This window comes from Chiloscyllium plagiosum, unplaced genomic scaffold (assembly GCF_037043375.1).
Source record: "Chiloscyllium plagiosum isolate Xiang-an unplaced genomic scaffold, Cpla_swu_hap1 HiC_scaffold_11, whole genome shotgun sequence".
Classification (NCBI taxonomy): Eukaryota; Metazoa; Chordata; class Chondrichthyes; order Orectolobiformes; family Hemiscylliidae; genus Chiloscyllium; species Chiloscyllium plagiosum.
Window position 1 is genome coordinate 50,621,107 of NW_028270149.1, and position 15,548 is coordinate 50,636,654.

Sequence of the window (15,548 nt, forward strand, 5' to 3'; positions counted from 1 at the left end):
GCTGGCTGAGGAACAAATGCTCAAGCATTGGCACTCAGAGGCTTGCTGGAGACCGACTCAGCCCCAGGCAGGAGTGGACCCTATGGCGTTAGTAATCAGCACTTCATCCCAAACAGGAAGGAGGGGCAGAATCAGCAGCAGACAGGGATGGTCCTCAGTGCACAGATGCTGTGGCAGTGCAGTGAATCATGCAACCGTCTGGCTGTCTCCATTGTCAGGTTGATATCTGCCATGGAAACCCGGGCTCAGCTCCCTCAGGGGCTGCTGGAGAAGTGCAAACACCAGCACTCATCAGCCCAACCATTAGTCCATTGGAGAAAAGGAAAGTCTCTTCCTCACAAGGAGTCAGGGGGCACCCAGCTAGAAGAGGAGCCACTGATAATCTGGTTACATGTCACCATTCAGGACACTCCTGGGATGGTCAACCCTCCAGCCCCGCCCCACCCCACCCTGCCTAGTGTTCTCTTTGAGCTGTGAAGATGGAAAACAAGCCAAGCATTCTCAACCAGTTTTCCAGTGACCGTTGTTGGAACAGGTTTTTTTTTAATATACACTGACTCTTAAAGCTATTTTGTAATCAAAGAGAGAGAGAGCATTGTGAATTAAATCCGAATTCAATTGTCTCATATACGTGGGTGACAGAATACTAAGGTCTGGAGTGGAATAAGGGAAAACTGCTGTTACCCATTTAAGAGTGGAACTGCCATTTCAGATTTAAAAAGAACTTGATTCATACGTGAAAAGGATTTTTAAAAAGTCTGGTTGTGAGACTTGTTGAATAGCCCATTCAATAGCCAGAACCAAAGTAAAGGCTGAAATACCTCTTCTGTGCTGGTTGATTCAATGAAACATAGAGAGGAATCAGTTGAAAATATACAGAACACATTCAGAGAGGGAAACGTTTAGTCATTATAAACTTAAGACTTAGGAAACTAGGTTACAAGAATGGAAAACTTTGCAGTCGATTATTTCCCAGATTTCGTTGGAATTCCAAATAAGTAATGGATTAAAACCACACACTAACGCCTTAAGGAGCGGAGGTTCAAGTCCCGCCTTTGCGTTGCAATGGTTTGGTACCGACACAGCACGGCGAGAGATGATTCGCTCGACTTCACATCAATCTGAGAGGGGCGGAGGGGGGGCTTTTTTGGGGGAAGCTGTGTGTCAATGTCATTTCCGTAATGGATGGACTGTAGTACTTAGTGGGAAGAAGAAAAAAATTATCAATGGGAATGTGATGGAACTCCGAGTAATCGAAGAAGATTATGGAGCGCAGCAGAGAGATAGCCAGCAACTATCAACATATTCATGTGCAGTTACAAGGAGGAGCTCCATGGGGCTTCACTCTTAAAGGGGGGCTAGAACATGGAGAGTCTCTCACCATCTCAAAGGTAAAAACTTTTAACAAACTCGCGTCCCCCGGCCCCCAACAACTGCAAGCAGAAAAAAAAGCCCATTACAGCTGCAAAACAAAAGTGGCAAGGAAGTTTGTTTCTACACTGCCAATGTTTTAGCCAGCGTTATGCATTTCACAGCAGTGAGACAAAGTTCAAAAGTTAAAAGCCGAAATTTTACATGTACATTTGTATATAAAATGCCCATAAGTAATTGCGGTCTTGAATGACCAGCGTGCATAGAAATTTGGACCGCTCCAGCGATAGTTTGCTGCTGGATGAGAGTATGGAGAATGGAATGCAGTTTAAATCGCATGGGGGTCGGAATTCTGTCTGCCAAAATTATATTTTTTGAATGATACATTCGGAAGGATTTATTTTATAATATTACTATGCTTCATACCTTTTGTTTCTCAGAAACTTTTTTCTGGGGGTATGTGATTTTTTTTTTGAAGGACAGTTTTTGAAAAATTAAGTGTAATTTTAAAAATTGTGTATTTTGCTAAGGTTATTGCAAAAGGGTTATTTTCACCTTGGATCGGTGCTCCGTGCCTCCAGGCTCTGGAAAGGTTTGTTTTGGAGCAGGGGAGCATAAAGGCAGTGTGAGGAACCCAGTATCATGTGGGTAAATGATTAACAGGCAAATCGCGCAACTGGCCCACAGCTCCTGCGCTCGGCTGTTTCAAAAGCAACATGTTTGCGCCGAATGAAAACGACAAGACTGCGATTCGGAGAAAGCTATCATGCCGTTGGCTTTACTTTTGACAAGAAATAACCACGATTCACTACTTTGGATAATTGTATTGACTTTGAGCGTTGTTGCTGATGTAACCTAACAGCCCCCAATTGCTAAAAGACAGAAAAGTACTGGGTTCAGTCTGATCGGTGGTGGGTTATTACAACTATTCCTTTCGTAATTGTCGCCAGATGCCAAAAGCATCTGGCTCAAGGGGTTCGGGGGGTAGGTAATGCTATCTTCAAATGCGGTAAAGCTGCATTTTATTTTCTCAGGGGAGCGGCGTCGTTCACCCGCCCAAATACTTCGAGAAAAATGTCACCATTGAATGTTTTTGTGAGGTTAAGTGCTTGGGAACTTATTTTCTTATTAAGATATCAAGCGCGGTTTGACCAGCCCAAAGGGAAGTTCTGTTACATGAGAAGCGATTTGTACTTTTTTTTGGGGGGGGGGGGTCGTTGCTCGCTTCTGTTTAAAGTAGAAGACGCAGTGATGAAAAGATGTCATGCTGTTCGTACTTTCCTGTGCTGCAGCTATCTTCTTTTGTGTCTGAAAACGAAATCTTGAATGCCCAGGAGTAAGTTAACTTGTTGCATGGACACTGCTGACAGCCAAACTTAACTCAGCACCACCTCTCTGAGCTCCCTCTGCTGCCTGACTTATCATACCGCTTGGGTAGCTTAGAGTCAGAGCTGTACAGCACGGAAATAGACCCTTCAGTCCAATTCAACCACGTTGACCAGATATTCTAAATACATTTAGTTCCATTTGCCAGCATTCGGCCCATATCCCTCTTGAACTGTTCCTATTCCTATACCCATCCAGATGCCTTTTAAATGCTGTAATTGTACCAGCCTGCACTAATTCTTCCGGCAGTTCATTCCATACACGCACCACCGTCTGCAAGATGACATTGCCCCTTAGGTCCCTTTTACATCTTACCCCTCTCACCCTAAACCTATGCTGTCTAGTTTTGGACTTCCCCACCCCAGGGAAAAAAAAAACTTGTCAATTTACCATATCCATACCCATTGTGATTTTATGGATCTCTGTAAGGTCACCCCTCAGCCTTTGATGCTCCCAGGGAAATTAGCCCCCACCTATTCAGCCTCTCCCTCTAGCTTAAACCCTCTAGTAGAGGATGAGCAAAACTTTGTTCCAAATACATGTTGGGAAGAAATATCTTTGGTTTAGACCACTAGCTTCATTGCACACTTGGTTATTGAGAATCAGTTGGATTATTCATTAGTCTAGATTAGAATGGTGCTGGAAGAGCACAGCAGTTCAGGCAGCATCCGAGGAGCAGTAAAATCGATGTTTCGGGCAAAAGCACTTCATCAGGAATACAGGCAGAGAGCCTGAAAGGTGGAGAGATAAATGAGAGGAGGGGTGGGGGTGGGGAGAAAGTAGCATAGAGTACAATAGGTGAGTGGGGGAGGGGATGAAGGTGATAGGTCAGGGGGAAGGGTGGAGTGGATAGGTGGAAAGGAAGATAGGCAGGTAGGACAAGTCATGGGGACAATGCTGAGCTGGAAGTTTGGAACTAGGGTGAGGTGGGGGAAAGGGAAATGAGGAAACTGTTGAAGTCCACATTGGTGCCCTGGGGTTGAATCTCCTTGAGGGAGGAGGTGTGGGCACAGGTTTTGCAATTCCTGCGGTGGCAGGGGAAGGTGCCAGGATGGGAGGGTGGGTTGTAGGGGGGCATGGACCTGACCAAGTAGTCACAGAGGGAACTGTCTTTGCAGAAGGTGGAAAGGGGTGGGGAGGGAAATATTTCCCTGGTGGTAGGGTCCGTTTGGAGGTGGCGGAAATGTCGACGGATGATTTGGTTTATGCGAAGGTTGGTAGGGTGGAAGGTGAGCACCAGGGGCATTCTGTTCTTGTTATGGTTGGAGGGGTGGGGTCTGAGGGCGGAGGTGCAGGATGTGGACGAGATGCGTTGGAGGGCATCTTTAACCACGTGGGAAGGGAAATTTGCGGTCTCTAAAGAAGGCGGCCATCTGGTGTGTTCTGTGGTGGAACTGGTCCTCCTGGGAGCAGATACAGCAGAGGCGGAGGAATTGGGAATACAGGATGGCATTTTTAAAGGAGGTAGGGTGGGAAGAGGTGTAATCCAGGTAGCTGTGGGAGTCGGTGAGTTTGTAAAAAATGTTGGTGTCAAGTCATAGGCTCAGCATCCTATCTAGCGTGGATAGAAACTTGGCTGTCTGGCAGAAAGCAGAAGTGCTGAGAAAAGGGTCCTTCTCACGATGGCAGCTAGTGACGAGTGGTGTTCTGCAAGGCTCGGTGCTGGGACCATAACTTTTCACTTTATATATTAACAATCTAGATGAAGGACCTAAGGGCATTTTAAGTTTGCAGATGATACAAAGATAGATAGAAAGACAGGTAGCATTGAGGAGACAGGGAGGCTGCAGAGGTTGTTGTTGGGAAACTGGGCAAAGAAGTGGCAGATGGAGTACAATTTGGGACAGTGTGAGGTCATGCATTTTGGTAGGAAGAATAGAGGCATGGATTATTCTCAAGTGGAGAGAAAATTCGGAAGTCTGAAGTGCAAAGGAACTTGGGAGTTCTGGTCCAGGATCCCCTCAATGTAAACTTGTGGGTTGAGTCAATAATTGGGAAGACAAAAGCAATGATACATTTATTTTGAGAGGCTTAAGTATGAAAGCAGGGATATACTTCTGATGCTCTATAAAGCTCGGGTCAGACCACAATTGGAGTATTGTGCACATTTTTGGGTCCCATATCTCAGGAATGATGTACTGGCCCTGGAGCGTGTTCAGAGGAAGTTCACGAGAATGGTCCCAGAAATGAACAGCTTAACATATGCGGAACATTTGAGGATGTTGGGCTTATACTGTATGGAATTTAGAAGGATGAGAGGGGGAATGTAATTGAAACTTAGAGAATACTGAATAGCCTGGACAGAGTGGATGTTGGGAAGTGGCTTCCATTGGTAGGAGAGACTACGACCCGAGGGCACAGCCTTAGAGTAAAGGGAAGACCTTATAGAACTAAGATGAGAATGTTTTTCAGCCAGCGAGTGATGAATCTATGGAATTCATTGCCACAGAAGGCTGTGGAGGCCAGGTCATTGAATGCATTTAAGACTGAGATAGATTGGTTCTTGACTATCAAGGGAGTAATGGGTTACGGGGAGAAAGCAGGAGAATGGGGTTGAGAAACTTATCAGCCATGGATTGAATGGTGGGGCAGACTCAATGGGCTGAATGGCCCAGTTTCTGCTCCTGTGTCTTATTGTTTTATGGTCAATCCAAACCTGAATTGAATTTTCAACACTACTTTGTCTCTTTTACAAACCTGCCTCCCATAACAAATGGATCTACACAAATGCAGAATAATATAAAGATGTTAGAAGTTATACATTTAGACGAAGTTAAAATGATGCAAAGGGCATGCCCATTGAGGGATTTGAAAATTTTAAGATAAGCATTTTAAAATTTTAAAATATTGTTGAACCCACAGCCATGGGGTGATTGGTGAGTGGTTGCAGGTTAGGACATGGCCAGCAGAGCTTTGAATGTCCTGTGAAGTTAATGGAAGAGGAGTTGCTGAAAGCCAGGCAAGAAAGCCTTGGAAGAATCAAATCTCAAGTTAACAAAGGAATGGATCAGTATTTCAGCAGAACATGGTGTGAGGTGGTGATGGGCAATTGTTGTGAGATGGAGTTTTGCAACTCCAGTTGGGTTCAAATAAGATGCAGGGATTGTGATCAGTTTTCAGTCAGTAACAAGGGTGCCAAATGGAGATGGGGGCTAGGGAGCTGAGTTTATACTGAAGGTAATGGCTTTTGATTTCCCAATATTTACATCAAGGAAATTTCTCTTCATCCACTACTTACTAGCAGACAGGAAGTGTGACAAATTGGAGTCTTAAGATGAGGGTATTTATTTGGTTTTTTTTCTACCCAGGATGCTACACAAAGTCATTGTGACTGGAATTTGCTGTCTGGAACAGGTATCTGGCTGCCAGTGTCTTCAGATAATGGAAAAATGATCCCTATTGTACTGTGTTGTTTAGAGTACAACCTTTGAATCATGTTTGCTGTTTAAAAAAAGACCTTATATAGTGATGCACAATCAACACAGCAGATTACATCAATTACACTTGTTTGTGAAATGACAAATTGGAAATTAGCTTCAGTTTTCACCAACCTAATGTTGAAAGTATGACTGAAAAAGCTCACCATTTCCAATGTTGAAGCTCTTTTTTCAAATGATGTCATGATCACCTCTGACCAGATACTGTATATTTGTGTTATTACTGAATAGTTGATACTGGGCCAATGGTATCACTGAATTTAACACCTGCGTTTGTCGATAATCTGGATCTGCTTGTTATCACCTTGACCCTTTGCCAATTTTTAATTTTCTGTTGTTTTTTCCAAAAGTATGTTTTGGTTCCCAGTGGAAAATCACAGAATGTTGAAGCACTCTGTTGGATTAATAGTCAGAAAGCAAGTGTCCTTGTGGATGCAATTATTGCAGTGAGACTACGAGCAGGTAGTTTGCCATAGGCCTTTACACTCCCTACAAATTTGGATTAGAATATCTAAATCTTTAAGTTGGGAAAGGGCAGGACTAGAAAAAAATAATTGCATTTAATTGGCTGGTCTCAAATTAATATCCCTTGATCTTTCACTCCTCAACTTTCTGTCCAATTCTCTCATGTTTTTCAACACACTGTCTTTCTGGACAAGTGTCACAATATGTTTGTCACCTGGTAATTAACGTTGCTAGTCTGTTCCTTCTTATAAGCTTGAGCCTTGTGATAGAGTTCTGGAAATCTGAGAAAAATATGACCAGAGTTCAGTTGTTTGTTCCTGCAAATGCTGCCTCCTCTGAGCCTGGTCTTGCCCAAAACTAAACAAACCAAGGCTTTCAACCTTGTTGAGTTCAGATTGTTCAAGCAAAATTCAAAATTGTGCAGGATGGAGAGAAACTTCCCCTGTTTGTAAAAGAATTAAGATAGAGAAGACACAGATTTAAAGTGGTGTGCAAAAGTAACAAAAGTAATTGTGGAAAAAATATTATTTTTCTCTCTCACACAATGAGTAGTTCAGGTTGCAATGCACTGCCTGGAAGTGCAGTGGAGGCAGATTCAATTGAGGCATTCAAGAATGCATTAGATTATTATTTAAATAGAAACAATATGTAAGGGTTCAGAGAAAAGGTAGGAGAATGGCACTAAGTCACGATGCTCATTTGGAGAGTCAGTGCAGACACAGTCGGCCAAACAGTCCTTTTGTGCACAGCAATACTTCTATCATTCAGTATCTGTTTATACTTAGCTTTTTCTGGACAATCTCTGATCTGGGTATGTAGTTCACATGGAGGAGGGAGACCAAGGTGTGTTTTGGTGATGGGGTGCATGCCAACTTTTTATCCATTCGGTTAAGACAGCAAGTAAAATATAATAATGATGTCTTTACCCATGAAGTCAATTTCAGCTTAAGTGAACAAGCCAAGGTTAGAGATGATGAGGATTTTGTATGCAAATGAATGACATTCTAGAAAGATTTCTTTCTTTTGTCTTCTGTTGTTGATTCCTACAACGATCAAATTCTTATTTTGAAATTGAGTTTGTATATAAATTTTATTAACTACAAAATGATTATAGTTATCTATTTGTCAAAAAGTCATAACTTAAGATTTAAAATTGCAGATGGATTTGAGTTTATGCCACCTTTTCAACATATACCCTTTCAGTTTATCAATCCTTACCTAAAAGATTGGCCTTTGACCACGCCACCATGTTCTCCACATAGCCAGCTCCTGGGCCACATTCTGAGAGATTGACCAGTTAGTTACAAAATTTAGTAGGCTGATCCTGGATTTTATAACCTTTTTTAAAATGGCCTTATGTTGTGTGTTTACTGTACCAAATACTGAAGAAATATTAAGTATTGTGCAAAGCCATTTTCAGCCAAAAGCATTCAAAAAAGAAACACTGACACTTGCTGTGTGAGGTGAAATAAGGCAACTTCTGGCCAAAATATGTGTTTTCTTGGAAAACCTGGTTAATGTTACTTACAAGAATCTGCACACTTAATAGAGTCAAAATATAAGGATTATGAGCCATTTGTCTGCATTTGTGGGATACCTCATTATGGCCATTGCTTAAACTGTAGATCCTATTGTGCAGAACTCAATAGGCAATAATTATTACAATTCTGTTGCCTTAGATTTGTAATGTTGGTGCAATTATGTTATAATGTTTGCTCATTAGGTTCCCCCCTTTGTTAATAAAGGTTAGCTGTTTTACTATTTTTTTCTCTTTCCTGGGCTATAGGTGTTGCTGACTAGGCTAGCATTTATTGCCCATTCTTAATTGCCCTTGAGAAGGTGATGGTGCCCCATTTTTTTAAATTGCCGTAATCTGTGTGGTACAGGTAGTGGTGAGGAAGTTCCAGGATTTTGAGCCAGTGAAAGTGAAGGAACAACTGTACAGTTCCAAGCCAGGATGATGTGTGTTGGGAGAGAAAGCTGCAGATGTGTGTTTCTATGCACCCACTGTCCTTGTCCTTCTAAATGGTAGAAAATATGGATTTGGAATGTACTGCTGAAGGAGGCTTAGTGAGTTGCTGCAGTGCATCCAATAAACCAAAAGCACAGCTGCCACTGTGTACCACTGTTAGTGGGAGTAAATGTTTAAAATGGTGGAAGAGTATCATATCCAATGGGCTACTTTGTCTTGTGTGGTATTGAATTTCTTCAGCTTTGTTGAAGCCATATTCATCCTGGCAGGTTGGAAGTATTCCATCACATTCCAGATTTGTGCCTTGCGGATGATGGAGCAGGCCTTGAAGTCTGCGTTACCTACAGCAGAGTTACCAGCCTCTGTCCTGCTCATCCAGCAGGAATAACCTGTCCAGTTCATTTGCTGGTCAACTGTAATGCCCAGGATGTGATGATGGGAGATTCAAAGATGATATGCCATTGAATGTTGAAGACAGGTGTAGATTATCAGTGAAACATAACAGAAAATCCTCACCACAATGGCCTACGTGTGACCAGATCAACAACCAATTGGTTGATTTTGAACTGTATTCAAAATGGCCACGCTAGTGACATGGCCACCTCAAAGGGTGCAGGCAAGTCTGGAAAGGTGAGCAGGCACAATTATCTTTGTCACAGTCATAAAGGATGTTCTTGGTGCCTTTGACCAGAGTCAGTTTGGTATAGGGGCAGAGGTAGAAATGTGAGTTGAAGGATTCAAGGATGGCATTCCAGGAAAGTTAGAATTAGATTATCATGTCTGAGGACATTGGAGAGAAAAGGGAAGTTGGAGGGTGAGCTCAGGGAGTGGTGTTTTAAAGAGAGAGTCATAGAGATGTACAGCATGGAAACAGACCCTTCGATCCAACCAGTCCATGCCGACCAGATATCACAACCCAATCTAGTCCCACCTGCCAGCACCCGGTTCGTATCCCTCAAAACCTTTTCTATTCATAAACCCATCCAAATGCCTCTTAAATGTTGCAATTGTACCAACGTCCACCACTTCCTCCAGCAGCTCATTCCATACACGTACCACCCTCTGTGTGAAAAAGTTGCCCCTTCAGTCTCTTTTATATCTTTCCCCTCTCACTCTAAACCTATGGCCTCTCATTCTGGACTCCCCCACCCCAGGGAAAAGACTTTTGCCTATTTACCCTATCCATGCCCCTCAATTTTGTAAACCTCTATAATGTCACCCCTCAGCTTCCGATGCTCCAGGGAAAACAGCCCCAGCCCCTCCCTATACCTCAAATCCTCCAACCCTGGCAATATCCTTGGAAGTCTTTTCTGAATGCTTTCAAGTTTCATAACATCTTTCCGAAAGGAAGGAGACCAGAATTGCACGCAATATTCCAACAGTGGCCTAACCAATGTCCTGTACAACCGCAACATGACCTCCCAACTCCTGTACTCTGACCAATAAAGGAAAGCATACCAAACACCGCCTTCACTATCCTATCTACCTGCGACTCCACTATCAAGGAGCTATGAACCTGCACTCCAAGGTCTCTTTGTTCAGCAACACTCCCTAGGACCTTACCATTAAGTGTCCAAGTCCTGCTAAGATTTGCTTTCCCAAAATGCAGCACCTCGCATTTATCTGAATTAAACTCCATCTGCCACTTCTCAGTCCATTGGCCTTTCTGATCCAGATCCTGTTATAATCTGAGGTAACCCTCCTCGCTGTCCACTACACCTCCAATTTTGGTGTCATCTGCAAACTTACTAACTCTACCTCTTATGCGCGCATCCGAATCATTTATGTAAATGACAAAAAGTTGAGGTCCCAGCACCGATCCTTGTGGCACTCCACTGGTCACAGGCCTCCAGTCTGAAAAACAACCCTCCACCACCACCCTCTGTCTTCTACCTTTGAGCCAGTTCTGTCTCCCTGTATTCCATGAGATCTAACCTTGCTAATCAGTCTCCCATGGGGAAACTTGTTGAACACCTTACTGAATTTCATGTCGATCACATCTACTGCCCTGCCCTCATCAATCCTCTTTGTTACTTCCTCAAAAAACTCAAGTTTGTGAGACATGATTTCCCACGCAGGAGAAAGTGAGGACTGCGGATGCTGGAGACCAGAGTTGAAAAGTGTGGTGCTGGAAAAGCACAGCAGGCCAGGCAGGCGTCCGAGGAGCAGGAGAATCGACATTTCGGGCATAGTCCCTTCTTCAGGAGCCATTCCTGAGGAAGGGCTTATGCCCAAAACGTCGATTCTCCTGCTCCTCGGATGCTGCCTGGCCTCCATGATTTCCCACGCACAAAGCAATGTTGACTATCCCTAATCAGTCCTTGCCATTCCAAATACATGTACATCCTGTCCCTCAGGATTCCCTCCAACAACTTGCCCACCACCAAGGTCAGGCTCACTAGTCTTGTCCTTGTCTTGGCTTGTCTTTACCACCCTTCTTAAACAGTGGCGCCACGTTTGCCAATCTCCAGTCTTCCGGCACCTCACCTGTGACTATCAATGATACAAATATCTCAGCAAGAGGCCTAGCAATCACTTCTCTAGCTTCCCACAGAGTTCTCTGGTCCACCTGATCAGGTCCTGGAGATTTATCCACCTTTAACCGTTTCAAGACATCTAGCACTTCCTCCTCTGTACTCTGGACATTTTGCAAGATGTCACCATCTATTTCCCTACAGTCTATATCTTCCATATCCTTTTCCACAGTAAATACTGATGGAAAATATTCATTTAGTATCTCCCCCATTTTCTATGGCTTCACACACAGGCTGCCATGCTGATCTTTGAGGGGCCTTATTCTCTCCCTAGTTACCCTTTTGTCCTTAATATATTTGTAAAAAAACCCTTTGGATTCTCCTTAATTCTATTTGCCAAAGCTGTCTCATGTCCCCTTTTTGCCATCCTGATTTCCCTCTTAAGTATACTCCAACTTCCTTTATACTCTTCTAAAGATTCACTCGATCTATCCTGTCTATACCCGAGTCGATGATGCAGTTGAAACAGAAGGATAAAACCTCAAGATTTAGAGCTATTAACAGTATTGGTGAACAAGGAGACCTAGAGAGGAATTTTAGTGATTACACTTTAGTGGGATTAGGGCTGAGAGAGCAGTTTTTAGTTCTTGTGGGCAATGTGAGCCCTGGGATTAGTATGAGGGAGACAGAACAAACTAGAGAAACATGTGAGTTGAGGACTAGGACAGGGGCTCATTTGGAGGAAGTTAGACCCAGTGGGGCAGTGGTAGCTGAATGGATAGCCTCCATCTTAGTGAGAATAGAATCCACAAGCTCCTCTCTATTATTCAGGGAAATGAGGAATCAAGGGGGAGATGAGCTTAAGGTTGCATTAGTGTTATACTTTGCATTCCAGGGTGATCCTGAATTGGTGAGCAGTTTTAGCAGATGAGCAGATGATGATACTTTTGTTAAAGTACCTATTCGAGATAGCTCAGGGTATCCCTATTTGACTTGACCTGTAAGCCTCTCTTGGTTCATCCCTGGCAGTCTGGAATATAAAAATCTTACAGACAGTTTAATTTAAATTAGTATCTTTATTTACCAATAGCATCAATGTTACACTCTAATATAGATACTACAAATAGGGCTTGAGCTAATGTCTTAAAACCATTAGAGTTACTAGAGTCAGATGTACAGCACGGAAACAGACCCTTCGGTCCAAGTCATCCATGCTGACCGGATATCCCAACCCAAACTAGTCCCACCTGCCAGCACCAGGCCCATATCCCTCCAAACCCTTCCTATTCATTGATACTGATAATAATGATAATAAGGTTACTCTTCCTATTGCTGCAAACAAGCTTCTTTATACAGAAATTGGTACTGAGATTACAAAAACACCACGTATCCTCAATCAGATAAGCAGTAATAAAATGAAGAAGTTCCTGGAGGAAGCAAAACTAATTGACAGACCTGAGTATGCTTAACTAATTAAGCTGCGTGCAGATCAAAGTGGGAAACCTCGATCAAGCCAGGCCAAATGCCTTCGCTAGATAAGCTTCCCTTTTAAATGTACATCATTACGCGGGACTAGTCTAAACCATGTGGGAAAAGGTAATGAGGTAACCTCGCCCAGTATCATTGTCCTACAAAATGGCTTTATAAAAAAAATCTTAGATTCCCAAAATGTAAATTAAGTTTATAACATTCCCAGATCTTGAGCTCCAGGGAACAACACACAAACATTCAATCCATGACAAGCAAGTGTACACTCAAATTATACCACAAAGAGTTAACCTTTCCACCAGCTTCCGTCCTCTCTCTCTCCGTCCCTCTTTCTCGCATTTAAAATTCTTCCAACTTTCTTACTATCCCAGTTTCAGCTTTTGTGTTTACCTAGTTTGTAAGGTTAATGAGACATTCACATTCCAGAAGAGTCAAGATTAGGGAAATGAGCTTCATAAATTCAAATCTGCTCAGTGTGGTATACATGAAAATGTATCAGGATCATTCTATTACTTGCATATTCCACTCAGCTTATTAAATTACAAATTCTTTTCCTATTGAGTATGAGTTTTTTGTTAAGAATCTTCATTATAAACCAGAAATTCAGTTATCCAACCTTCAACTGTAAAATATGCGCAGCTTCCAGCCCTCTGGGTCAAAAGGAAGTACTGTCACACATTCTACAAGTGAAGAAATGTTATCACCTTATTTATATTGATCCATTGACACTAAGAACAGATTTCCTTAATTCTTCTGAACAAATGCATCCCCCCCACCCCCCGCCCCCACCAATTGATCAAGTACTTTCCTGTATATTCTGTTGCAGATACCACATGTAAGGCTATAAGCTTTCTCACTTGGTGGTCCAGCCAGATCTGGAAATAAATGCTGAAACTAGTTGTCTGATATATCTACTGAAGGTTGTATTCCCTTGACCAAAAGGGAATAATGATGAGGGTTGAGCTAGGGCAACAACCAGGGTGTATGCGTATGAGAGAGTGATTGCTGCAATGATGGTACTGGGGACTAAAGGGGGAAGTGACGTTTAGTAATCCATAGTCACAGAAACAGTGAGTTGAGTGGAGTTTTAACTTTGAAAGGATTCTAGAAATTTGAGGGAATGGTTATTTCCAGGGATGGACACAGAATATGGTAGAATTTGTGGATTGAAAGGGTGAAATGAATGGAGATTGATACAAGGTAGTGATTAAAGATGGCCTTATCTGTGAGGTGTTTGATTGGAATATTGACACTATGTGAGATGACAAAGTCAAAGCGGGTGTCTGTGCATGAGGGTTTGGAAATTTACATGGAGTGAAAGATTTAGGGAGTCTATGCAGGCAGTGAACTCCAAGTGGATGAAGGTTAAATCACTCCGGATGAGTTGGTATTCAGTGCTGAGTCCGAGAGAGAAATGCAACAGAGTTATGAGACAATTTATTATCCCATAGAATGGTTGTAAAGAATGAAGATTTTGAATGAAAAGCAAGATGAGTGGAACAGGGTGAGAAGTCCAGAGGAGAAAGAGTTTAAGCCAAGGAGCGGTTTAGTGATAAGTGCAATACCTCCACCATGATTGTTTTATAGAATCCCTACAGTGTAGAAGCAGGCCATTTGGCCCATCAAGTCCATATTGATCCTCCAAAGAATATCTCATGCTATCCATGTAACCCTGCATTTCCCATGGCTAATCCACATAGCCTGCACATCTCTGGATACTATAGGGAATTTAGCATGGCCAATCCACCTGCACATCTTTAAATTGTGGGAGGAAACTGGAGCACCTGGTGGAATCCCAGCAGACATGGGGAGAATGTGCAAACTCCACACAGACAGTCACACAAGGATGGAATCAAACCTGGTCCCTGGCACTGTGAGGCAGCAGTGCGAACCACGAACTATTATGCTGACCCACTGAGCCACCGTATCATTCATGTTGAGTAAAGGCAAGAGTTTGTGAAAAGAGTCCATGAAGGTCAAAAGAAAAGAGTTCCATTTGTGAATGGCATCATCTAACTTAAAAAGGCATGGAGGAAAAAGGAGCTTTCAATCATGCCGAGTTTAGAGTTTAAGTTGGGAGCATGGAGCCTTGTTGAGAACCAATTATTCAGAGTCAAAGCAAAGTCTTTAGATGAGCTAGGTAAAACCTAGCAATTTCTTGTTTTGAATAGTTGACTTAGAAGTGGCGTCTGATGACATGGATATCAAAGTAAACTGGTGTGGATGGGAAAATGGCTTTAAACAGTGGCTGGAACTTTGTTAGCTGTGAATTTATCAAAGCAGCAGGAGACGAAAGTTGATGTTAAACTGAGGATGAAGACTTTATGCTGCTGGGAGTGAAGTGTACAAAGGTATTGTGTAAAATGGATTGGTTAGAGAAAATGATTCAAAATGGATTTGGTATATGCAGTCACCAAAATAAAGTGAATAGAACAGCAGTAATGGTGAACAGGCTGAACAATGCAAAAGGTAATCTTAATGAAGAAAGGAATAGAATATTTTCAAGGGTAAGCTCAGTTTTCATAGAACATAGACATAGAGCATAGAAATAGAACGTAGAACAATACAGCACAGAACAGGCCCTTCGGCCCACGATGTTGTGCCGAACATTTGTCCTAGCTTAAGCACCCATCCATGGACCTATCCAATTGCCGCTTAAAGGTCACCAACGATTCTGACTCTGCCACTCCCACAGGCAGCGCATTCCATGCCCCTACCACTCTCTGGGTAAAGAACCTACCCCTGACATTCCCCCCTATACCTTCCACCCTTCACCTTAAATTTATGTCCCCTTGCAACACTCTGTTGTACCCGGGGAGAAAGTCTCTGACTGTCTATTCCCCTGATCATCTTATAAACCTCTATCAAGTCACTCCTCATCCTTCGCCGTTCCAATAAGAAAAGGCCTAGCGCACTCAACCTATCCTCGTACAACCTATTCTCCATTCCAGGCAA

General features: G+C 42.8%; 1 protein-coding gene across 4 annotated transcripts in view; it reads left to right on the plus strand.

Annotated features, from left to right (window-relative positions):
• Positions 1–1,188: 1,188 nt before the first annotated feature.
• LOC122557232 (uncharacterized) overlaps positions 1,189–15,548 on the plus strand; it is a 152,458-nt gene continuing 138,098 nt past the window's right edge. For 3 of the 4 annotated variants that reach the window (XR_015758658.1, XM_043704693.2, XM_087992045.1), the window contains exon 1: positions 1,189–1,391. Coding sequence is in view for 2 of the 4 variants with exons in the window: in XM_043704693.2 (XP_043560628.2) it covers positions 1,266–1,391 (126 nt within the window). In the remaining 2 variants the exon portion in view is untranslated. Of the gene's footprint in view, positions 1,392–2,154; positions 2,283–15,548 lie in introns of those variants that run through there. The other variant, XM_087992046.1, reaches the window with a different exon arrangement.